The sequence below is a fragment of the Triturus cristatus genome, chromosome 6 (genome assembly GCF_964204655.1).
Source record: "Triturus cristatus chromosome 6, aTriCri1.1, whole genome shotgun sequence".
NCBI lineage: Eukaryota > Metazoa > Chordata > Amphibia > Caudata > Salamandridae > Triturus > Triturus cristatus.
The window spans coordinates 1,647,269,672-1,647,296,249 of record NC_140589.1 but is presented as its reverse complement, the minus strand read 5'-3'; the positions used below and the strand labels follow the sequence as shown (position 1 = coordinate 1,647,296,249).

At 43.9% G+C, this 26,578-nt stretch overlaps 1 protein-coding gene across 1 annotated transcript in view; it reads right to left on the bottom strand.

Moving 5' to 3' along the window:
- Positions 1–441: 441 nt before the first annotated feature.
- The window catches only part of HAAO (3-hydroxyanthranilate 3,4-dioxygenase), a 763,099-nt gene continuing 736,962 nt past the window's right edge, over positions 442–26,578 (bottom strand). The window contains exon 10 of the mRNA XM_085612800.1: positions 442–1,733. Within this exon, the coding sequence (XP_085468926.1) occupies positions 1,649–1,733 (85 nt within the window). The 3' untranslated portion in view covers positions 442–1,648. The remainder of the gene's footprint in view (positions 1,734–26,578) is intronic.

The following is a 26,578-nucleotide window of genomic DNA, read 5'->3' as shown; positions in this document are numbered from 1 at the left end:
GCTGGTCCTCCGTAGGGCTTGTGGTGTTCGGCTTGTCCTCTGCACTCGGTCCAGGTGCATCCATGTTGCTACACAGTTTGAATTGTTTTTTGGATTTTTTTTTGTTGCTTTTAAAGTGCATTTTCCCGCCAGACGCGTGGGATTTGCAGGCCTGTGGCTGGTCTTCGCTGATTTGTGTACCTCGATTGGCCTCATTGCATGTTTTTTTGCTTTCGCGTATTGCATTTTTGCGCCGTGGCATTGATTTTGACGCAGACATTTTGCGCGTTATCTGGTGTCTATCGCATGGTACCGCAGTGTTGTGAATTCCTTGTTGAGACAGGGTTATTTTCCCATGATGGGCTGCAGTATTGAAAGTTGCGTTATGCTACTCATGCTGTAGTTATCACGCTTTCTTGTGAATATACCACCTAGTATCTTAAAAAAAAAACACAAGGCATGTTTGTTTGTTTTAAATGCCCACTTAGATAAAATAGCAGATTTTATTTGTGCAAAAGTAACCATCCGTCCAAAAGTATAAGGATGTATACAGTAGGTTGAAATAAGACAACTTGAATGCGTTGTTCTGACCTGAGAATTTTTTGAATTTCCATGTATTTACTCTAGTGAAATAATGCTAAATACAGAAATTAATACACTTTGGAAAAGTGCATCCAATATTCAGAAAACTGATGTCGGTTGTCAATTTAAAAGATTACTCCAGACTACACTGCAAGTATCCCTGCACTTAATAGTTTATTTAACTCAACTGTATTGTATAGTACAATGAGTAGTTACATATAAGAAGGTGATCAATCCCAACGCTCTGAAACAGATATTGAAACACAAAGGCTACTGTAAATCGTGCTCGTGTGCATGATGCTTGCAGCCTATATACTGCTAATGATATTAATTTTGTTTCAGATTCAAAGATGCGTAATCGTCCTGACTCTCTTTACTGTTCATCAGCTTCAGCACAATCGTTCACAAGGAACTCATTTTAAACAAGGCTTTTTCACTTTAGCAAATATCTGATTTTTTGCAATGAGTCGATCAAAATCCTAAAATGAGAATAATACAATCAACCTGTTCAAATTAATTTGCACATTTCAGTGATTCCTTGATTCTTGAGCATACACTCACAAAACACAACATATATTGATACTATTTACATACTCATAAAATAAATAAGGAAAAGTGACTTTTATGAGCCCAGTGAAGTGACATAACCAACATGTGAAAAAACACAAGGTGACTATTTAAAAAAAAAGCCAGTTATGAATCACTTTCCCTTATTTCTTTTATAAGTATGTAAATAGTATCAATATATGTTGTGTTTTGCGAGAGTATGCTTTTACTAAGAATTTTGTACTTTCAATTAAATATCACCCACTTCGGCTGAAGTGAGTGTTAAAAATATTTTTTGGGGCTACCTTTCTCCAGTTAAAGAATCAAGGAGACACTGAAATGTGCAAATTTATTTGAACAGATTGATTGTATCATTCTCATTTTAGGCTTTTGATCGAGTCATTTAAAAAAATCTGATATTTGCTAAATTGAAAAAGCCTTGTTTAATAAGAGTTCCTTGTGAACGATTGTGCTGAAGCTGGTTAGCTATTAACCAGTTCACAGAGACGTATGGGTTGGTCTTGTGTTTCGATATATCTCTTTACTGTTCAGCATAGGGTGCCTTCCGTACGGGATTCTGGGTGATGTAAAAAGCAATGCATCCTTCTCCTCTTTTCCAGTGATACCTGCACAAACGGGAAACAAGAGGCAGAGTTAAAGTGTTACCCTGCACTATAAATGCACAACTGGAGTAGGGTAGAATAGTCAAGACACGCATATTAAGCCAATGGTGAGAAACAATAACGTGAAGCAGCCTTAAGACCTAGGCACAGAAGGAATTTAGCACAGGAACATTATTAATACTATGCTGATTGCAGGTTCAATGCAAGTTATGCCTTCTGTGGGGATTGTTGCATCAGAATACCACCAGCATGAGAAAGCAGCAATAGTGCCAAAATGTACCGGAGACTCTGATGCCCTGTTTTTGTGTTCTTGGCCCTAACCAGGTCTAAATATAAATCGTTCCAAGAAGGCTTAATGAGTTATTTGAGAAAGAAACAAGGTTGACCATAGTACCATCAGACACTAAAGTGTAATATGTAATTACAAATATTACATGGCCATCCATACATGCACAGGGTGGGCTCCAGCAAAGTTGGAAGTAGTCTGAAACTTCACCTTTCTAAGATGTGCTTAATCCCACGTATGCCTCCAAAAGATCTGGTATGAGTGCACACTTGAACAAATCCAATTAGACTGGCATACTAGCTACAATTATTACTCGGGCCGCTGGCCATTCTTTTGAAACTAACCATGGTCAGATCTCGGGGGAGGGAGGTGTACTCTCTCAAACTACCCCTTATGGGAGCCCTGTAGCAACCCTAGTACCATCTGTACATCACAAAATGTATCATTTAAGTGGTTTACATGTCCATTACTTGCTATATGACAGATAATATGCATATTTTGCATCTGTGCTGTCAATTTAAAAGATTATTCCAGATTATACTACAAATGATCTAGGTTTAAAAACAGAAATCTCTCTGGTTTACCTACTGAAAAAGACAATCACAAATTCAAGGTTGGCTCTCGAAAATGAACGTGGATTGGTTCATATCCCAACTAAAACCAAACACAAATCCTGTAGTCACCCATATATTTGCAAAACACACACAGAACTTGTCTTTACAAGTTCAAAACTTTTTGGCCCAAATGTGGCCACTTTTTAGCTATAAGATTCATAAATAGGGGCCACTGTAATTTTGGTGCCCAGGCCTATTTTTTATCCCAGTCTGATCCTGCTCTGAGAAATTAACTTCAGAGCAATAATCTAAGGACCTTCTTATGAGTTCCTGGTGGTGGCGGTCCGAATTGGGCAGATTGGATGTGTGAAGACCGTGGCTGGACTGCCGGCATCGCCAGCACACCACCGACTGCCGGGGATGCATTTGGGGGAACCCAGCCTTTCTTTGGGTGGTACAGAGGTACAACACAGCCATCTGTATTATGAGTTGACTTCTCGACGAGCCAACTGCAGTGGTCAGACCGTCGCCTAAAGGTCGGTAGGAAGGAAGGATTTGGGGTGCATACTCATTCCTTTCCAGTTCTTCCGAGCAGATGTTGAATTGGATCCCTTTGTCCAAGTTTCCCTACACAGGAGCGTCTTCACTCGAGTAATACTACCCATCTTTTGCAAAATACAGGTAGGTGCTTTTGTACATTATACCCATTACCGGGACTGCCACATATGGGTCAGACTCCGGCAATGGGTAGGTGTTACTTTTCCACAAATATCACGCATGTGTGTTTATTTGACACATATGCTGTCAGAATGTACACACAGGCATCTATATATATGCCACCAATGCAAGACCACCGCAACCACACCTTAAGCACCTCTGGAAACTCATAAAGTGGCGTTCGGAAAGCCACAGCCGGAGCGGAGTCACAGCGGGCATGGACGTGGTCCTTCTGCAGTTGGACCGCCGAACGCGTAATAAGGCCCCAAGTCTCTCACACTTTGGTGGGGCAAGGCCCTAATCTTTGGTCTTCCTGAAATGAAGCTACACTTGCCCTACTCTTCTGAGACCCACCCAAATAACAGATAAGAAAACACCATGGTTGCAACATTTTCAGATAAACTGGTAAATTTTGTAGGATAGGCATTACTTTCAGATAAATCTCGGCCTTGAATGAATTTCAAGTCTTGGTAACTTTCAATTTTGCATCTCTGAGGCCTACATATGCTCAGAATACTGGTATGGCAATGCTGTTGGAATAATGTTTACCACAACGCACTTGATATTGATCTCCTCCACTTGAACCCTTGTGGATGCATGTCTAGCCAGTAAAGAACCCTTAATGACACAAACGCTCAGAACCTCTTCTGTAAAAGAGTAGCAACAATATTTTAGTTCCCAATCAATAATTATCTAAGGCCCTAAAACTGAATGCTTAGACCCCCAGTATATTCACATTTACGTTAAAATACACAATCCCTACATGTATTTTCCGACCCTTCTTTTTCTCCAATGGATCTCTTTTTTGGTTACTTATGGTTACCTATTACCCATTCACTGCCATGGACAATTCTCAGGTGGAATACATCTTCCAGAATTATGTTATTTGATACCTTTATATGACATATATCAAACACACACACGCACGCACACACACATGTGCTCACATACTTACTGGTTAACCTGAATAATCTGAATTTGTTTCACACTGTCAAAGACCTAACTTGCAGCTCAAACATATATATGCACATGTACATATATATGCTGCTAGGGACCTTATTCTTGCGAATAACATTAATGTTGAACTATGTAACTTGATACTACCTTTAATGAATAAATATTTTTTTAAAGTGAAAATGCTTTATGAATACACTAAAATATTAGCACTTTATTAACAGGATTTGAGAAATATGTTTTTATTGCTTGAAAAAAAAAATGTTTAAGGAGCAATGTTGGTAAATTTTTTGTTTTCAACATCTAGCCTGGACAGCGATTGTCTGTGGTTCTCTGATTTATTATTTCCTCATATTCCAAGCACGTTATCACTGTTATGTAGGGGCACATCCGAATAGCTGAAAGGTGTTTTAAAAAAAGCAGAAATAGAAGTTATGATGAACCTAAAGTGGCCTACAAAGTTGATCATGCTGCACCATTTGTCAAGTGGTCATTATGGCGCAAAGGTGGCACATCAGGGGAATGGGACAGAAGAATTCTAGGAAAGCTATCCCAGCAGCAGAGCCTCAGCCTGGATAGCGACAAATCGTCCAGATTGCCTCGTCACAAGCTTCCAATGTACACATTAATTGATGTCAATTTTTCCTGGGACGTGAAAACAAATGTTGAGTTACTTTTTGGTTGTCTGTCTATGGGTGAGACAATGGTGCATGTGAGTGTAAATGATTATACCGTACACATTCAAGACAGGATTGAAATAAATGTGAAAGACAATCTGAAGTGTTCCCCAGAATGTCATCATGTGGCAAGGTAGTTACTGGATGTTCTCATATGGAAGTGGAATTAATGGAAAGGTCAGGTAGCAGCACTCAATAAGGGCCTGCTTCATAGCCAGTTGTCAGGGTACTTAAAGTGGTGCTCAGAGGTACTGCAACGCAGGAGGGGATTCCGCTGAAACAAGGGAATTGTAGTGGAACTATTAGGGGTTCTCAAATTTGGGAAGTGTCTGTGCCTCCATCAGGAACTGCAGGAAATATGCTGTGGCCAAAAACTGAGGGGCACACTCTTAGCAAAAACATGTCAGCCCTCTACTGATTGGAGTGGGATTTTAGCCTGTAAGACATAGCTCAAACCAAGTCAAGGAACTCCTCTTTTCCAAGGGCTCAAAGGCAGATGACAACGATGAAAGAAAATTATTTTGAGCTGTATGATTGTGGACATACTATGCCAGAACTAGATAATTCATAATTGACTATATTATGAAGAAAAAAGAGAAATGTGATGATGAAGGCAAAGATGAGAGACATGATTATGAAGTGCCAGAAAGGTTCTGTTAAATATAGGGAAGACATGGAAGTTGATTCTGGTGAGGGGATGGATTGCTTTTAGGGGTATCTAGTTGATTCTGGTGAGGGGATGGATTGCTTTTAGGGGGATCTGATCATGAAACTCCGGCAGGAAAGGAAACTGTGAGTAACCAGAGTACTGAATGACAGAAAGAGGGTTGTTTAGATATGCAGGTGGTGAAATTAGTCTGCATTGATTTCAAGGAGTCTAATGTAAATTTTGTCCAGCGGTCACTAACCAATAGGCTACCAGGGGCCAGATGTAGGTGGCTAAATACCGGTCGGTAACGCCGAAATTCTGTAAATTTCAGCGTTACTGACCAGTATTTAGCCATGCGCGATGTAGGAATTACCGAACGCCATCGGTAATAAGGAATCGGTAAAAATAAGGGAAACCAGTTACCGATTCCTTAATAACCGATTTGCAGACAAAAATACAGATTCGGAAAATAAGGAATCAGTAAAAATAAGGGAAACCAGTTACCGATTCCTTATTTACCGATTTGCAGACAAAAATACCGAATCGGAAAATAAGGAATCGGTAAAAAATCGCAAATGCCATGTACCAAAAATCGGTAATACCGAATTTGCTGAAAATCGGTATTTAAGAATTGGTAAATCGCACTGACACAAAGCAGGTGGTAATCAGATGCACTGCATATAAACAGCCCCAAAATGCAACAGTGTGAACATAATGGCGGCCCTCTACATGATAGCAAGGCGTCTATGTTTTCGAGCAGCAGGACTGAGGACCTGGAGACGGGAGGAGCGCGTGTACAGAGTGCGCATTACACTGTTCCAACTGACTGAGGCTGAGATCCATGAGAGGTACAGGCTACACCCAAACACCATCTTGGACCTGATACGGGACCTGCACCGACTCCTGGAGCACCAGACACCAAGGGCGCATGCAATACCCACTCATGTACAGGTACTCTGTTGCCTGCACCTCCTGGCATCTGGCAGTTACCAAGGGGTAATAGCTGTGGCAGGTGGAGTCTCACAGAGTTGCCTGTCACGTTTTCTCAAGAAATTCCTGGACGCCATGTTGCAAAGGATGCCACACTACATCAAATTCCCCAGCACACAGACAGAACTGCTGAAGACCAAGTTGGACTTTTATCAGAAGGCCCAGTTCCCACACGTCATTGGTTGCATTGACGGGACACATATACCACTCTTCCCCCCTGCTGCGACTGAGTACATTTACCGCAATCGCAAATCCGCACATTCGATTAATGTCCAGGTCATATGCGATGCTTCATACATTATCACCGACATAGTTGCAAAATTTCCAGGGAGCCCCCCTGATTCATACATATTCAGGAACAGTGGGATCTATACCCGTCTCCTTGCAGGGGAATTGGGAGAAGGCTACCTGCTAGGTAAGTACATGTGACACTCCCTCAAGTAATCACCTGTTGCTGCGATTGTAGACTGTGAATTACTTACTTACTTCTCACACACAGGTGACAGTGCCTACGCGGTGCGCTCTTTCATCCTGACTCCGTACCTGCACCCATCCACCCCAAGTGAAAGGCGATACAATGTAGCACATAGATCGACACGCAATGTGGTTGAGTGAACATTTGGACTCCTCAAAAGCCGGTTCCTCTACCTGCACAAAAGTGGAGGTGCACGGCAGTACCAGCCCCTGGTCTGCTGCAAAATCATAGCTGTATGTGCCATGCTGCATAACCTTGCCACTAAGAGGGGGACACCTGCAGAAATGTGTGATTCTGAAGAGGAGGATGAGGATGAGGAAGGTACACAGCCACAGCACAGTGCAGCAGGCGGCGCTGCTGCAGCAGATGGGAGACAGAGACGGTCAGAGATCACACAGAGACAATGCCTGTTAATGCATTTGTGTCACGGTGTTTAATAGACCTTACAGCAGGCAATTGTCCAGCACACCATAACACCAGGTATGTGTCCAATGGGTTACCTCACCCACAACCGAAAGAATGTAGAGGACCGTGCCTATCTCCTGCACCCCCGCACACCAGTGCTGCATTCAGCATGCTCACTGTCCTCACCAGCGCTGTGTCCTGCAGCAGACCCATGCCTCAAACTGCGCCTCCTGCTCTCTGGCAAGGGGGGAGTTACAGTGCTGCGACTGCTTGCCTCCTCACTGTCGTCCACATCCCCTGTAGCAGTGGCATCAATTTGTTGTGTCTGCATCACCTCCATGGCAATGATGACTGTCACCAGGCCCTGAGTAACCTCACGGCTGCACTTAGCCATTTCAAGCTGCATGGCCACAGATCTGCGACTGAGCACATGCATTGCATTGCACAGCCTGTTCACGGACTTGGTGAAGCCTGCAAGTACCTGCCTGTCTCTGCGCCTTGCAGTGCGCTCGCCAACCATCCTGCCACATAACTGCCTCACTGCCTCCGGCACCTCCTTCAATCCCTCTGCCACAGTATTGTTGAGGCAGTAGATGGCCTCCTTCATGGCGTCAACCTTCCTATTGTTAGCCACCATTTGTTGCTGAATGGCTCTTATTCTCTTCCCCTGTAGGCGCTGCACATTGAGCATCTGCCCCTCCAGTCCAGAGAAGACACTGGATACATCAGCGTCAGGACTCTGTTCCCTCTGTTGCCGTCTACGTGCGCCTGTGGTGGTTACCTCCACGGGGGACTTTGCCCCAGATGTCTGAGTGTCATCGCCCGGTGTGGGCTGTTGGGCTGTTGGGCATCCTGCCTGACCTCCTCTGTGGCATCCATCTCCTGGAGTGTGGCCACTGTGTACCTCTTTGTTGGTGGTGGTGGTGGGGATGTTGGTGTACTGTCTGCAGGTGACATGGCTTCCTCCGCAATTGTGTGTTCCTCCCTGGAGGCCTCGCCAGTCTCCCCTTCTGCAGCCCGGGGCGCTATTCCGCCTGTGGATACAGAATGTACTATTACTCACTTTTCTCACAGCATCTGTCTGCAAATACATTTCACAACTGACATTCTAGCTGTTTGTCCTCCGCTAACTCATCTATTGCTGTGTGTGACATGCCTATGCTTATTGGGGGCTGGCTGATTTGCTACCAGTTGTTAGTGACTACATTTCCCATGATGCATTGCTGATCCTACAAAAAACATGGTCTGGAGTGGGAATTTTTGCAGGGGGATTGGGGTTAGGGAGGGAAAACAGCATGCTGTGCATGCATCTTACCTTGTCTCTTGGATGCTGTTGCTGAGCTATCCACGTCCCCGACGCTGCTGATGCTCTCTGGCAGGAGGGTGAACTCTACCAGTTCGTCTAGGGCAGTTGGTGCAGGCACAGTGGAGCTTCCCCCGCCTGTCTTCCCCGTTTGTTTCTGCCGGTCAGCCACCGTCTCCTTCGCACGTGCCCTCAGGTCGTACCATCGCTTTTTCAAGTTTTAATTGTGCGATGTGTGACGCCTATAGTGTTGATCTTCTCCTGAATTGCCAGCCAGATGCTCCTTTTCTGGGACTCAGGAACGTTCAGTGATCTCTTGCCAAAGAGCTGGTCATGGTCTTTGACTACTTCCTCAATGAGGACCTCCAACTCCCCCTCACCGAACTTCTGCTTCCTTTTCCTTCCGGCAGCATCTTTCCCCTTCTCTTGTGTAGCCATGGTGAAGTTGCTATGGTGACTGTGCAGCTCCTCTGCTCTTGCTCTTGCTCCCTATCTCTCCAACAGCTACAGATTCAGTGCACCTGCATGGGTGTGGCCACTTCCTGGTTGGGAGGTCATGTGGATGCACAGGATTGGCAGATTCGACAATTACCGATTTTTTAAACTACCGGTTCGGTATTACCGATTCCGTATTACCGATTCTGTATTACCGAATCGGTAATGTGGAATCGGTAATATTTTTACAGATTTGTATGAAATCAGTAATTTTTAGCGATTATTACTGAATCAGTATTTTTTACTGATTTTTTCCTTTGGTAAAAATCGCTATTAAGGACTCTGTATTTCGAAATTACCTACATCTGGCCCCAGGTTCCCTTCCACCTTATGATGATTTCCGGCTATGTGTGGCAACCAGCTATCCCAGAGTGCACTATTCTGCCACTCTCAGATTGTTTGAACCGTTCTCTTTGTGTGAGGAGCTTGGTAGCCCACCCTAAAGGTGGGCTACATGCCCACCGACAAACAGGTTCAGCAACTGGTTTCCCATCTCTGTTCTTGCTTCCAGCCCATCTACCTAAACAAAGGAGAAGCCCTTCTCCAGTTTGGTTGCCATTTGCCATCAAAGGTGGCTTTTCTTTTGAAACTTGCCTTTTGGGCAAACACCCTGTGTGGCTTCATGCGAGGAGCTCTCTCTGCAGCAGGCATCCATTGTTGTTCCTGTACTTGGGAGTCATTCAAACTCCACCCCAGGAGGGTGAAGGCTGTCTGATGGTCAACATCTGTTAATGGGCACTGGAGAAAAAGGGAAACAGTGTGGCAACTTTACAAAAGTTGCTTTTCCTTATAAGTGACATTGAGTTTGAATTGGGCATTAACTCTGGTTTAAAGTCTCAATTAATGTAATACCAACTTTAGTAGTCGGATTCAAGAGTTAGCAGGGCTGAGATGCCAGCCTGTAAATCTGTACTTGCCTTTCCACAATAAAAACAACGATTTGGGGTTTTTACTGTTAGGACATATCAAAGTATATGTTCTACCTAATAACATAGAGCACCCTGCCCTATGGCTTGAATGGCTTTCCTTAGGGCTGACTTACATATATCATTAAGGGAGGTTTAGGCTTTGCCATAAGTTTAAATGGCAAACTCGAACTAGCAGTTTTAAAACTGCTCTTCCAATCTACAGTGGCAGGCTGTGAGCCATGTTGTGCTTTGTCACCCTCAAGGTGGAACAATTAGTGCTGTAGCCGTGGATGGCCGCTATAACTTACATGATTTGGGTACCCCTGGTACCATATACAAAGGACTTATAAGTAAGTTAACTTGCCAATTGGGAGTAGCCAATTCAATATACACTTTGTGAAGGATTAGAGCACAAGCTCTGAGGTCTGGTTAGCAGGTCTCATTGCACTCTCAAGGCTTCATTTATGAGGTTTTACCATAGGGCAGCACCGCAGGTCTTTCTGCTGCACTCCCTTACAGCAAAAGAAAAGAGCAGAAATGCACCGTATCTATCAGCTATGGTGCATTCTTGTCATTTTTCTCATCTCTGGTGTACAATGGGATGCCGTGCAGTAATGCAGGCTGCTGTGCATTGCAGGGATGATTATTTTCTGCAGTAAAGTGAACCTTCCTGCACAAAAAAATAGGAAAAACGAAGAGAAATAAAGATATTTCTCCTAGTTGTGTCTCTCCTGGGGAGGCATACATTTTTGGTGTTCCCCCAGACTTACAATTTCTCGTAAATCTGGGGCAGTGTTAAGAAGCCATGGATGTTGCTGGGAATGCCCCCAACAACACCCATTGCAGGCCCCTTTAACGCAGAAAACTGTGTTAAATGGAACGATATTTACGAGGCAGCATTAAGAAAAAAAAAGTGGCTTAGTGCTGCCATGTAAATACAGAGAAGGCTTGTGCGCCACCGAAGCGCCACAAAAAGTGACGCACTGGCAGCGCAAGGAGCTTATAAATAAGCCCCTTAGCGTTGAAAAATCAGCAGCATCAGTCCAAACCTTTTGAGGGTGTTCATTGAAAAAGAGTAATTTCCTTACATGAAGAACTTGACAGAACCACTCACAGTAAGAAACATTGCTTGAAGCTGGCCAAGGATGGACATGGATGGCATGGGGACAATATTAACCTTTGTTAGTTGTAGGTGAATAGATAGCCCAATAGATCCTGGCACACTGGAATTGACAAAGGCCCACAAGTAGATGCTGTGCACTCTGGCAGGCAGTGTGTTATGTGCATGTAAGCTGTTAGGAGTAAGAGCGACAAGGCAACAAATGTTGAGCCAAAGCTTTGAATGTCAGTGTAACCGGAGACCAGACAAAGAAAATTCAACAATGAGTGGTGACGTAAGATACACAGCCAGGCGCTAGCCCTACTGCAGAAGATGGTCGATCAGAGAAGTATAGCGGCTAGTTTAGACTCAATTCCAAGAACAGATTATCAAAATCGTGGACACTGAGGGCACAGAGGATGGCACGCACATGTAAAAATCCTGGGCCAAAAAATGTAGGGGCTTATTTATGAGTCCCTTGTGACAATTTTGCGGTGCCGTTGCATCACTTTTCATGACGCAGCAGCTGCGTAATCAATGCGCCACATTTGACCATATTTACAAAGTCACGCATCTGGGCAGATGCGTCACTTTGAAAACCCCTGCGCAACATTACATCTGCATCAGTTATGTATGCTGGTTGGGCATTCCCCCACAAAAAAGCCTTGTAGAAGTGGTGCAAGGAAATCTATGATATTTAACTGCGCCACTTCTAGGACATCACTGTGTCAAAACCTTATGCCTGTCTCATAGCAGGTGTAAGGTTGACACAGTGAAATGTGTATAGGCCTCCCCCATGCATTGCTGGAGTTGCATCATGCTTACGATACAGCTCCAGCAATGCATGAGTTTTGCACCAACAGACATGTCAGGACCACATCATCATCACTCTCACCCGAGACCCTCCCCCTGAGCCCTCCGAGACCGACGCAGCAGCCCACAACTTTAGACAATGGATCGACGACTGCGCCAACACTCTCGCCCCGATCAGTAAACCCTCCAACAGGTGCACCAACACGAGAGCCATCTGGTTCAACGCCGACCTCTGAAACTCCAAGCACACCTGCAGAAGACTTGAGAAGCAGTGGCGCAAGGACCAGACACCAGACAACAGCGCAGCCCTCAGGAACTCCAGACGTAAACACCACCAACTCATCCGAGCCTCCAAAAGAACCTCCTTCAAGGAACGCATCGACAACGCACACAACAGCAAAGAGCTCTTAAATATCTTGAAAGAACTCGCCGCCCCCAGCTCCAGCTCCAATGACGCACTGCCATTGCAAGAACTCTCCAACTCCCTGGCCACCTTCTTCCACTGCAAGATCACAGATATCCACAACAGCTTCGACTCCCAGGCGCCGGCGACAGACGCCAACCCCCCCCGGCTCAACACCCACCAAACACACTGACCTTCTACTCTCCTGGCACAACATTAACGACGAAGACACCATCAAAATCATAAACACCATCCACTCCGGCTCACCCTCCGACCCCTGCCCCCATCACATCTTCAACAAGGCAAGCTCCATCATCGCACCCCAACTCCAAAAGATCATCAACAGCTCCTTTGAGACCGCCACTTTCCCAGAGAGCTGGAAACACGCTGAGATCAACGTCCTACTCAAGAAACCCCAGGTGGACTCAAAGGACCTCAAGAACTTCCGACCCATCTCCCTGCTCCCGTTCCCGGCGGAAGTCATTGAGAAGATCGCCAACAGACAACTGACCCACTTCCTGGAGGAGAACAACGTTCTGGACTCCTCCCAATCCAGCTTCCACAGCAATCACAGCACCGAAACTGCCCTCATCGCCGCCACTGATGACCATACTGGACAAAGGCAAAACCGCGGCCCTGATCCTCCTGGACATCTCGGCCCCCTTTGACACCGTCTGTCACCACAACCTGTGCACACGCCTCCACGACGCTAGGATCCGAGGCAAAACTCTGGACTGGAACACCTCCTTCCTCACTGGCAGAACTCAGCGAGTCCGCCTCCCCCTTCCGTTCCAAAGCCACCGCGATCACCTGCGGCATACCCCAAGGATCATCCCTCAGCCCGACCCTTTTCAACATCTACATGGCACCGCTCACCAACATCGTCCGAACACACCACCTAAACATCGTCTCGTACGCCGACAACACCCAACTGATCCTCTCGCTTACCAAGGACCCGGCCACCGCCAAATCCAACCTCAACGAGGGAATGAAGGCTGTCGCAGACTGGATGAAGACCAGCTGGCTGAAACTGAACTCAGACAAGATGGAGGTCCTCATCCTCGGCTCCACTCCCTCCGCATGGGAGTATTCCTGGTGGCCGGCCACGTTGGGAGCTGCCCCGACACCCACCAACCACACCCACAAACTGGAGTTCATCTTGGACTCAACGCTCTCTATGACCCAACGAGTCAACACTGTTTCCTCCTCCTGCTTCAACACCCTCCACATGCTCCGCAAGATCTACAGGTGGATCCCGACCAAAATCAGAAAAACGGTCACCCAAGCTCTCGTCAGCAGCAGGCTGGACTACGGCAACGCCCTGTACGCAGGAACAACAGCTACACTCCAGAAGAGACTCCAACGCATACAAAACACCTCCGCATGCCTCATCCTCGGACTCCCTTGCCACAGCCACATCACCACCCACCTGAGAGACCTGTACTGGCTCCTGGTCAACAAGAGGATCATCTTCAAGCTCCTCACCCACGCTCACAAAGCACCCCACAACACCAGACCAGCATAGCTCAACAAACGACTGTCCTTCTACACCCTGAACCGCCAGCTTCGCTCCGCCGACCTCGCCACTGTCCCATACATCCACCGAACGACCACAGAGGGCAGATCATTCTCCCACCTCGCCGCCAAGACATGGAACACCCTCCCCGCCCACCTGCGGCTGTCCCAGGACCTGCTGACCTTCAGGAGACTTCTCAATACCTGGCTGTTTGACCAGTAGCTGCTTCCCCTCCCCCACAGCGCCTTGAGACCCTCACGGGTGAGTAGCGCGCTCTACAAATGGCTAATTGATTGATTGATTGATTGATTCCTGACGCATCTGTCATTCCGTGCAACATTGAGCGCATACAGTAAATAGGCGCATCCATGGTGTCGCAAGGAGGGTGCAGTGAAAAGTGTTGCATCGCTGTTTTACCGCAGTGATGCAACACTTTTCATAAATGAGGCCTGTAGTGAGTAAAAATCTTTAATTCACAGATGCCTTATTAGTTTGGATGTTAACAAACCTTATCACTACAAATAAAGGAAAGATGCAGGATAATTATCTTTTTCATCTATAACTACACTGTGAAATTTGTTCTGACAGAGGATGTTTAGTCATAGAGATCAATTCTGGGTAGTTGCCCTGTTATACTGCCCAGGTTATAACATGTTTGGAGTGTGATTAATTGTGACAGTGTCGTGCAACTTATGATACTGTCCAATGTCAGGAACGTGGGCAGACTGATTTATCATTTAATGATTGTCAGGTACTTTCTAAGCTCACAGGAACATCTACAGAGGGCATGTGAACAAGAGGCTAATAGCCGTAGTCATACATAGATGGATCCTGCAGCCTAAAATGTACAGCCTACAGTGGAATAACATGTTCACATTGATTCTAAGGGCCTTATTATGATATCGGTCGGAAGGGCTCCGAACGGCATTTGCAATTTCCTAACCCGTGTCGGAACCCATGTTTACAACCGACTCGGAAACATATCCGACCGACCGATTGCGATAGAAGGTAACCGTTCAGTCTTTCAGACTTGGTTCCCACCGGCATTCGGAGACTCTGAGTCGGTCGGAGCCGAATTGTACAGGTCTATGGACCACGTTTCCTATCGAAGTATTACAATGTCGGATTTGGACAGCCTTTCTGAATCGGTCTGTCCGACACGAAATGGCTGTCAGAAACTGACTTTGGGGGCCTGGAGAAGGCCTCCCTTTACCCGGAAGCCTCCTGTGGGGGTATCCCTCTTTCCAACCATGCACAGTGTAGCAGGCACCTTGGGGTGGCTGCCACTGCTGCAGGGTTTTCAGGAACGACCTTTTTTTAAATTGGAGCTTGTGTTGTCGGTCAGAACACAGGCTCCCATTGAAGTAAATGGGAGTCCGAACTAACGGTGTTCTGAAACTTCGTAATCAGTCGGTCGGACTCGCTGAACCCGAGTCGGTCGGAACCGATTCTGACAAGGAGTCGGTTGGAATACTGTCTGAACGACATTGTAATGAGGGCCTAGATTGGGTGTCGCTTTTGAGGAGAATGTTTCAATCTTATATTTTGTGGTCTATGTAATGCAAAGCACGACACTGAAATGGTTCACTGACAGAATTTCGACACCTAAAATATCTCCATATCACAATATCGAGTTATAAATATCGATGTCAAAAATATCTAAATCCTAGGTAAGTACAAAAATATCGAGATTTTTTTTGTCATTTATATAGTCAAAAATATTGTTATATATATATATATATATTCACTGAAAAAACCATAGGTTTCAGGGGCGTTATAGTTAGCTGGACATTTCACTCGTACAAAACCATTGAAATTCCCCCGTTATAGTTAGTTCAGCTAACTATAACTCGCGCGCCCGCAATGCACTGCTGATGATGTCACATATTACATCACTCATGACATGGTCAGTGACATCACTCATGACATCACTGATGACATCTCAAATGACATCACTGATGATAATCGGCCCCGGGACCCCATCCCCCAGGGCATGGCCCTTTTGAAAAAAAAAATTTGCATATAGGAGGGGGGCTGCCTTGCCCCCCTCCTTAGGCGATTTATGGCCCCGCGGACCCCATCCCCCGGGGCCGGACTTTTTTTTTTTTAATTACATTTTGGGGAGGGGGCGCTTGGCCCCCCTCCCGAGCCACTTGTAGCCCCAGGCACCCCATCCCCCGGGGCTGGCCCTCTCCGTTGGGGACCGTGGGGTGGTCCCCAATCCCCCCACGGTCCTGCCTGCTCCCCGCCGCCTGCGGGAGCCGGCATTGCTTTTCCACACGGGGAGCTGCTAAGATGCAGCTCCCCCTGTGGAAAAGCAATTTGCTTTGCTATATGGAAGAGAGAGCAGGTTTCCAAATAGCAAAGCAGTTTGCTATGACAGGGCGGGAGCCGCGAGGCTCCCGCCCTACCATAGCAAACTACAGTGTCCCAGGGGTGGGCACCCCGGGACACTGCAGGAGCCGGCCCTGGGGGGTGGTGGTCCCCAGGGCCACAACTAGGCTCCGGGGCTGGGGGGTAATTTGAAACTTTAGTGCCCCGGGGAGGTGGCGGTCCCCGGGGCGTGTGGGTGTCTTGAGCCCCCCATACAGGGTATTTATTTATTTAAATAAAGCCCGGGGTGGCGGTCCCCGGGGCTCGGGGTGGTCTTAGAGGCCCCCCACATTAAACTATTAAGCCCCGGGGGTGGCAGTCCCCGGGGCAGTGGGGGGGCCATGTGCCCCCCGCAATTATTCATACTTTGCCCCGGGGGTGGCGGTCTCCGGGGCAGTGTGGGGGGGATTGGGCCCCCCCACACTTTATTTTTATCATGCCCCCGGGATCTGGCCCCCCGGGGGCTAATTTGCATTGAAGCGCAGGAGCCCACGCTTTGTTTTTTTTGGGCCTTGGGAGTCCTTGTGGGACCCCCTGAGCAGGCCTAGGGGGTCAGGGTGTTTCTACTCTGTCTCCTTTTCGCGTTTTGTGCTTTTTTTATTAGGTTTCTTGTGCCTCGGCACAAGATGGCTGCCAACACTTCCTGATTCGGAGTGTTGACAGCCAATTAGAATACAGCTCGTGCACGGCAGGGTGCGCGGATCCAGCGCGGCCATAGATATATATGTGATATTGATCTTGATTTTCTCAGGAACTACTGAACGGATTTACACCATTTAAGCAAAAGGCACAACTCTGAACCAAGGTCTACCTTTCTGCCTAATTTGGTGTAATTCCGTTCAGCAATTTGCGCTGTAGCTGCGACTAACGGTCCCTATGGAAAATTGGGCCCCGCTTGACAAATCACCCCAAGACTTCAGGATAGGAGTGGACCGGAGCGGGCGACAAGTTTTGAAAATTTCGCGAAGATTCGTAAACCGGCTCCAAAGGTATTCCAAATAGAATGTTGCGGATTTCCTATGGATAATAGGTCCTAACTATAACTACCTACTGGTGACCGCCAGTAGGTAATATATATATATATATGTATATATATATACTTCCAAGCAGTGCTCGCTTTTGCTGGCAGTGTGGCGCTTACTTGATGGATGGTGCGTTATCTCCTTGTCTGAGCCACGCCACAATAAATCCTTCAGGAATTTCTCCTACTGGTGAACAAATGGAGCGCAATCGTGACCAAGGGCTCAGGGAGCTCGACACGCGTTGGTTTAGATTGCTGTAAATGGACCGTTTTGTTTTGGATTAAAACATTCGTAAAAAGTCTTCCACTGAGTACGCTCCATTTGTTCTCCAGTAGGAGAAATTCCTGAAGGATATATATATAATAAATATTAAATAATAACATTAATTTTTTAAATATAAATTAGAATTCAAAAAGTGAAATACACATACATAATAATTAATATATATTTACATTAAAACAATTATTAAACTAATAAGTGTAATGTATCTAAAATGTAAAAATTATGTAAAAAATATAACAACTATACATATATATATAACTAAAAAAAGGCTTCGCCGAAACGTGTCGTTGTTTTGCACAATAAAATTGTTGTGCTGTCCTTGTGGTGTGCCGCGTGATTCATTCTGAAATTTCCAGATTAATCGCTGGGTAAAAGAAATAAGCGGGTGTCATTACCGCTGCTGGCACCAATGTTGAGAGGAGGAGGAAAGGCGTCTTTGACAAGTTGTTCACTATATATATATATATATATATATTACCTACTGGCGGTCGCCAGTAGGTAGTTATAGTTAGGACCACGTTTCCATAGGAAATCCGCAACATTCTATTTTGAATAACTTTGGCGCCGGTCGACGAATCCTCGCGAATTTCTCAAAATAGGTGGGGCGCTACGCTCCGCTCCTACCCTGAAAGTCTCGGGGGGATCCGTCAAGCGGGGGCTGAGATAAAAGGGGGGTCCCAAAACGCGTTTTTCCCATGCATTTTTCCATAGGACCTTTAGAACGAGCTACAGCCCGAACGGCTGAACAGAATTACTCAAAATTTGGCAGAGAGGTAGTCCCTAGGTCAAGGAAGTGCCTTTTGTAGGTTTGGTGTAAATCTGTTCAGTAGATTCTGAGAAAATAGCCTTTAAATCAATATATATATCTGAGCCCGCTTACGGTACGCTTACCGTACGCTTACGGTAAGCGTACGGTGGCGTGCGCGAGCGCGATTCTGATTGGCTCTTAGATCTTAGTAAACATTCGAATCGGCCGAAACCAGGAAGCGGCGGCCGCCATTTTGTGTATTTCACTCTGAAAAAAAAGAGTGAAAACAAGGAAAGGGGGCAATGAGGAGAGTTACAGACCCCCTAACAATTGTAAGGGGGTCAAAGAAGGACAGAAAAGTACAAAAAAAACATTTATTGATTTTAAAAAAAATCACGGGGTACGCGTACGGTAAGCTTACGGTAAGCGTACGGTAAAAAAAATAAAAATAAATAAATGAAAAGCAGATTTAAGAGTTTAGAAATTAGGGAGCTCTAAAAAGAGCTGTTGTGTTTATGGAGTCATTTTTTTAGTGGTACCTACAAGTAAGTACCGATGCAGAGTCTAAGGTTCAAGAGGAAGACTCTGTTCCCTTCATCATTGAAGTGCACACCATCTCCTCTATAAATGTCTTGCATGTCGTAACGCAAGTTGTTGTGGTAAATGGCACCCATACCATAGTCACGGAGGAAAGCAGAAACAGATTTGTTGACGTGCTTTCTTGCTTTGTCAATCTGTGGACAGAAATGATTGGACCAGTTCCATTTTTGCCTTTGGCATATGTTGGAAAACACAAAGGCAGTTTTAGGGAAAAGTGTAAACAGTTGTGCAAAGGTGTCCTTCATAAGCATTTCCAGACCTACCCCAGTCAAAGTGCCTAGGTCATTGCCACCACAGTGCACTATTATGAGGTCAGGGTGTTGGATTTGAATGAAGGATTTCACCAATGGCATCAATTGGTGCCACTTTAACCCTCTCTGACCAATCCATTTAATGTCTACATTTGGCAAAGCAAGGTCTCTCACCATATCTGTTTTCTCTGCAAACTTTTCACTCCAGAAGACATAGCTGTGCCCTACAATCCACACTGTGAACATCTTCAAAGGAGAACTGGATGCACTCAGGAGGTGTCTTTCAGTAGAATGGCAATATGAAAAGAAAGACAGTTTGGAAATGGAGGCATACATATTTTTTACAAAACAAAAAGAACTGATTGGCTGTTTCATACCATTCTAGAAAAAAAACTAGGCTGTATGTGAAAATTAATAGAAGCATGTTTTGTATTGGTACAAAAAAATGTGTAACCAAAGAACAGTACTATGGATTTGCTGTTAGGTTTGAAAAGTCAAGCACTCTTGCTCTGTGGAATTGAAACATTGTGTGTCGAACTTCTGACCTAACTGCACACAGCAGAGTTCCATGAGCTGTTGCTATGGTAGCAGGCAGAAGTCAAGTTGGGGGAAGGGTACTAGGCAGAAGTCAAGTTGGGGGCAGGGTACTTTTGGAAAAGGGTTGGTTTTCAACCAATAGAAATGTGTCATTACATTTGAAAAAAAGGGGGAAGCACTGAGATTTGAAACTTACATGTATATGTGTGGAAAAATAGAGGGAAAGTTTGCCATTATCTGGTTCTGCTGAGAGGAGAGAGGTGAACACAACAGAGATCCTGGCTCTGATAATCTGCTGTTTGAGTGTCACATTTCTTTCACAACTAACTAATTTTAAAGGTGAGTTTACAGTTTGAGAGGGGATGTATGTGGTAACTTAAGAAATGAATAATAGAAATGGGAATTGTTTTTGTTGTAGTTACACATGGTGGTTTCATAATGTGTCAGTCTGTAAAAGTGATTTTCACTTGGCCCGAAAAAAAAAGAGCAGTAAGTGTGCTTTCAAATTGGCAAAGAAATTTCGTTTTGGCACTAATGTGAAAACATGACTCTGTGTGCATAGAAGAATTATAGGCAGAGATTTATTGCGTCTTGCTCTGGTGATTTCACAGTTGCAGTAGATGGAAAAGAGGAGCGAATTTTTGGGGGAAGAAGCAGAGGCTTAGCACACACCCATGTGCTTGCCATGTATAGTCATGCACAGTAATTAGAAGCGAGTGGGGTTTTCAGGTTTAAGTCTGTAATGCAAATACATTCAGCATCACTAAGGCTGGTTGCCCCTGCTGGAGTGTAGGCAGTCACAGAGAATACACACGGTGGTGGTCTGAAAAAAAAACAGCTTGGACATGTGCATTTAAATAAATTTAAAAAAAAGGTTTCAGAATGTGTCAGTCTGTAAAAGTGATTTCAAATTGTAAAAAGAGATTTTCACTTGGCCCGAAAAAAAAAGAGCAGTAAGTGTGCTTTCAAATTGGCAAAGAAATTTCGTTTTGGCACTAATGTGAAAACATGACTCTGTGTGCATAGAAGAATTATAGGCAGAGATTTATTGCGTCTTGCTCTGGTGATTTCACAGTTGCAGTAGATGGAAAGGGGGAGCGAATTTTTGGGGGAAGAAGCAGAGGCTTAGCACACACCCATGTCCTTGCCGTGTATAGTCATGCACAGTATTTACAAGCCAGTGGGGTTTTCAGGTTTAAGTCTGTAATGCAAATACATTCAGCATCACTAAGGCTGGTTGCCCCTGCTGGAGTGTAGGCAGTCACAGAGAATACACACGGTGGTGGTCTGAAAAAAAAACAGCTTGGACATGTGCATTTAAATAAATTTAAAAAAAAGGTTTCAGAATGTGTCAGTCTGTAAAAGTGATTTCAAATTGTAAAAAGAGATTTTCACTTGGCCCGAAAAAAAAAGAGCAGTAAGTGTGCTTTCAAATTGGCAAAGAAATTTCGTTTTGGCACTAATGTGAAAACATGACTCTGTGTGCATAGAAGAATTATAGGCAGAGATTTATTGCGTCTTGCTCTGGTGATTTCACAGTTGCAGTAGATGGAAAGGGGGAGCGAATTTTTGGGGGAAGAAGCAGAGGCTTAGCACACACCCATGTGCTTGCCATGTATAGTCATGCACAGTAATTAGAAGCGAGTGGGGTTTTCAGGTTTAAGTCTGTAATGCAAATACATTCAGCATCACTAAGGCTGGTTGCCCCTGCTGGAGTGTAGGCAGTCACAGAGAATACACACGGTGGTGGTCTGAAAAAAAAACAGCTTGGACATGTGCATTTAAATAAAATTAAAAAAAAGGTTTCAGAATGTGTCAGTCTGTAAAAGTGATTTCAAATTGTAAAAAGAGATTTTCACTTGGCCCGAAAAAAAAAGAGCAGTAAGTGTGCTTTCAAATTGGCAAAGAAATTTCGTTTTGGCACTAATGTGAAAACATGACTCTGTGTGCATGGAAGAATTATAGGCAGAGATTTATTGCGTCTTGCTCTGGTGATTTCACAGTTGCAGTAGATGGAAAGGGGGAGCGAATTTTTGGGGGAAGAAGCAGAGGCTTAGCACACACCCATGTGCTTGCCATGTATAGTCATGCACAGTAATTAGAAGCGAGTGGGGTTTTCAGGTTTAAGTCTGTAATGCAAATACATTCAGCATCACTAAGGCTGGTTGCCCCTGCTGGAGTGTAGGCAGTCACAGAGAATACACACGGTGGTGGTCTGAAAAAAAAACAGCTTGGACATGTGCATTTAAATAAATTTAAAAAAAAGGTTTCAGAATGTGTCAGTCTGTAAAAGTGATTTCAAATTGTAAAAAGAGATTTTCACTTGGCCCGAAAAAAAAAGAGCAGTAAGTGTGCTTTCAAATTGGCAAAGAAATTTCGTTTTGGCACTAATGTGAAAACATGACTCTGTGTGCATAGAAGAATTATAGGCAGAGATTTATTGCGTCTTGCTCTGGTGATTTCACAGTTACAGTAGATGGAAAAGAGGAGCGAATTTTTGAGGGAAGAAGCAGAGGCTTAGCACACACCCATGTGCTTGCCATGTATAGTCATGCACAGTAATTAGAAGCGAGTGGGGTTTTCAGGTTTAAGTCTGTAATGCAAATACATTCAGCATCACTAAGGCTAGTTGCCCCTGCTGGAGTGTAGGCAGTCACAGAGAATACACACGGTGGTGGTCTGAAAAAAAAACAGCTTGGACATGTGCATTTAAATAAATTTAAAAAAAAGGTTTCAGAATGTGTCAGTCTGTAAAAGTGATTTCAAATTGTAAAAAGAGATTTTCACTTGGCCCGAAAAAAAAAGAGCAGTAAGTGTGCTTTCAAATTGGCAAAGAAATTTCGTTTTGGCACTAATGTGAAAACATGACTCTGTGTGCATAGAAGAATTATAGGCAGAGATTTATTGCGTCTTGCTCTGGTGATTTCACAGTTGCAGTAGATGGAAAGGGGGAGCGAATTTTTGGGGGAAGAAGCAGAGGCTTAGCACACACCCATGTCCTTGCCGTGTATAGTCATGCACAGTATTTACAAGCCAGTGGGGTTTTCAGGTTTAAGTCTGTAATGCAAATACATTCAGCATCACTAAGGCTGGTTGCCCCTGCTGGAGTGTAGGCAGTCACAGAGAATACACACGGTGGAGGTCTGAAAAAAAAACAGCTTGGACATGTGCATTTAAATAAATTTAAAAAAAAGGTTTCAGAATGTGTCAGTCTGTAAAAGTGATTTCAAATTGTAAAAAGAGATTTTCACTTGGCCCGAAAAAAAAAGAGCAGTAAGTGTGCTTTCAAATTGGCAAAGAAATTTCGTTTTGGCACTAATGTGAAAACATGACTCTGTGTGCATAGAAGAATTATAGGCAGAGATTTATTGCGTCTTGCTCTGGTGATTTCACAGTTGCAGTAGATGGAAAAGAGGAGCGAATTTTTGGGGGAAGAAGCAGAGGCTTAGCACACACCCATGTGCTTGCCATGTATAGTCATGCACAGTAATTAGAAGCGAGTGGGGTTTTCAGGTTTAAGTCTGTAATGCAAATACATTCAGCATCACTAAGGCTGGTTGCCCCTGCTGGAGTGTAGGCAGTCACAGAGAATACACACGGTGGTGGTCTGAAAAAAAAACAGCTTGGACATGTGCATTTAAATAAATTTAAAAAAAAGGTTTCAGAATGTGTCAGTCTGTAAAAGTGATTTCAAATTGTAAAAAGAGATTTTCATTTTAAAAACTATTTTTTAAAAAAACAAATGAATAAATATTTTTTTGAGTGAGTATGGTAAGTCAATAATAATAATTGTAGTCTCTCAAGGACCTTCTAATGTGATAAATGATTTTTAGTGTTTTTTTTAAAAAATAAAAAAAAAGGTACGCTTACCGTACGCGTACGGTAAAAAAAAATAAAAAAAAGTTTTTAAAAACATATGTAAAAAAAAGATGAAAGATAAGGTTGGCTCTTAAAAGAACCGTTGTGTTCATGCAGGGACAGAGGAAAGAAAGATTGGGAATATTAGACGGTACGACAAGTGTGCTGATCTATTTTACTGTTCACCAGGGAAACACTGGTCTCCCTATAAGTAATTAGATCGTGACAAGTGGCGCACCGTACTTCAACCCTCGCAAACCGAGGGTTAATTTCCAGAGGGCCAGCAAAAGGAGATTCTCCCCCCACAGATGAAGGGCTCACCTGACCTGCAGAAGAAGGAGTCTGCCCTGCAGGTGATGGTCCAGGCTGAGCTGCTGTGGATGTACTGGCTCGTCTTTCTGAAGAGTTACCTCCAAAAAGATGACCATGTGTCCTTCTGTGTACATCCTGGAGGTGTCTCTTCATGGTGTGATTCCCAAAGGAATACTTCCTGTTAGGATTACCTCTAGAAAGTACACGCTTACACAGCTTGCAAGTAACTAAGGGTGCATTCACCTTTTGCTGGCCTTCTGGAAAAGTAAAATAATCCCAAACATAAGAAGGCTTTACTTTCCTCGCTCTCTGCCTCAAGACAGTGCTGCTGGTGCTAGCCTCACTCTCAGAAGAGCTCTGCTGTTCTGCCATCGTATCCCAAAGACAAACCAGCTCCTTCTCCCAAGGGATCACAAGCAGAAATGAGGGGAATGGGTGTGGTGTAGGAGAGTTCTAGAACTGAAAGTAGTTTCAACCAATCAAAAGTTGTGTTTCATGATCACATGACCAACCGTACGCTTACGGTACGCTTACGGTACGCTTACGGCAAAAAGTACGCGTGCGCGTAAAAAAGACACGCGCTTGCGCGCATGCGCATAACAGTCACTCCCCGGCACTTCCGCGTAACGTGCGCGTGTTGCGTAAGCGCGCACGCGTCCCACGCGCAGTACGCGCGGCTACGCAAAGTACGTAACTATACGCAAGCAGCGTAGATAGATTACGGACGTTGCGTAAACCGTACGCTTACCGTGAGCTTACGGTACGCGTACTATAAAAAAAAAAATAAAAAAAAAAAAAAAAATCTGGAAATAAATTTTACATGTTTATTTTAAAAAATATATATAAAAAAAATATTTAAGGATTTTAAAAATTTAAGCATAGTCTTTATAAAAGATAAGAAAATTAAATTAAAAATATGTTTGAAAAAAATGAAGAATAAAAAAAAAAAATAGCATTTAAAAAACCTTGCAAATTCACTGAAAAAACCATGGGTTTCACACACGTTATAGTTAGGAATTAGCATTTAAAAAACCTTGCAAATTCACTGCAAAAACCATGGGTTTCACACACGTTATAGTTAGGAATTAGCATTTAAAAAACCTTAGAAATTCACTGAAAAAACCATAGGTTTCACACACGTTATAGTTAGGAATTAGCATTTAAAAAACCTTAGAAATTCAGTGAAAAAACCATAGGTTTCACACATGTTATAGTTAGCTGGACATTTTACTAGTAAAAAACCAATGAAATTGCCCCGTTATAGTTAGTTCAGCTAACTATAACTCGCGCGCCCGCAATGCACTGCTGATGACGTCACATATTACATCACTCATGACATGGTCAGTGACATCACTCATGACATCACTGATGACATCTCAAATGACATCACTGATGACATCACTGATGACATCATCCTTGTGATAGAGTGGCAGACCTCCTCTCACCTTAATATAAGCTTTGATACACACATTCAAAAATAGAGACTAAAAATTTCAAAACAATGGACATACCAATACCAGTTACAACAACCTCTTCAGTAATTCTAAGATCCACATACACATCCACTCATTCACCAACAGTCCTATACAGTCACTCATACATGTACTCACTCATCATATGTACTCATACATCTATACATCCTGTTACACAATGCCACTCATCCATAGAGTTACTCACACACATAGTCACTCATGCTAATAAAGAATAAAACATACATTTACTTGCATATACAGTAATACACACACCACCATACTTACTTCTACGGAAACTTACACATACTTAGTCTTTTAAACAATCACTTATAGAAACACATACTTATTCATACAGGAACTCTTTCAATCTCTCCCTCTCACATATACTCACATATATACACCAATAGTCACATATACTAGTTTAAAACATATGTAGTTACTCCTGAAGACACTATTGAGACAGTCATTCACTCACTAACACACCCATACACACACTCATCCACCCATACAGTCCTGCACACATGCTGTCTTCAACACATACAAACAGTGAGTCACTCATTCATGCATCTATGCACTACGTAATACCCCCCACCGTACCATACAGACACTCAGACTGATACTCAAAAAAACAACTAATAACCTATATAGACACCCATGTAGCTACTCACCAACCCATGCAGCCACTTATACACAAAGTGAGAGATACACTTAATCAGTCAGTTACACAATCAATTTTTCAAAAACAAATCATCCATTTAGACACTTATATACCCATTTATTCTTCCATCGACCTTGAGATATACATATATAAAACATATTTAATTTTCAGAAAAACACACATTCACTGGATGATGTCATCAGTGATGTCATCAGTGATGTCATTTGAGATGTCATCAGTGATGTCATGAGTGATGTCACTGACCATGTCATGAGTGATGTAATATGTGACGTCATCAGCAGTGCATTGCGGGCGCGCGAGTTATAGTTAGCTGAACTAACTATAACGGGGCAATTTCATTGGTTTTTTACGAGTAAAATGTCCAGCTAACTATAACATGTGTGAAACCTATGGTTTTTTCACTGAATTTCTAAGGTTTTTTAAATGCTAATTCCTAACTATAACGTGTGTGAAACCTATGGTTTTTTCAG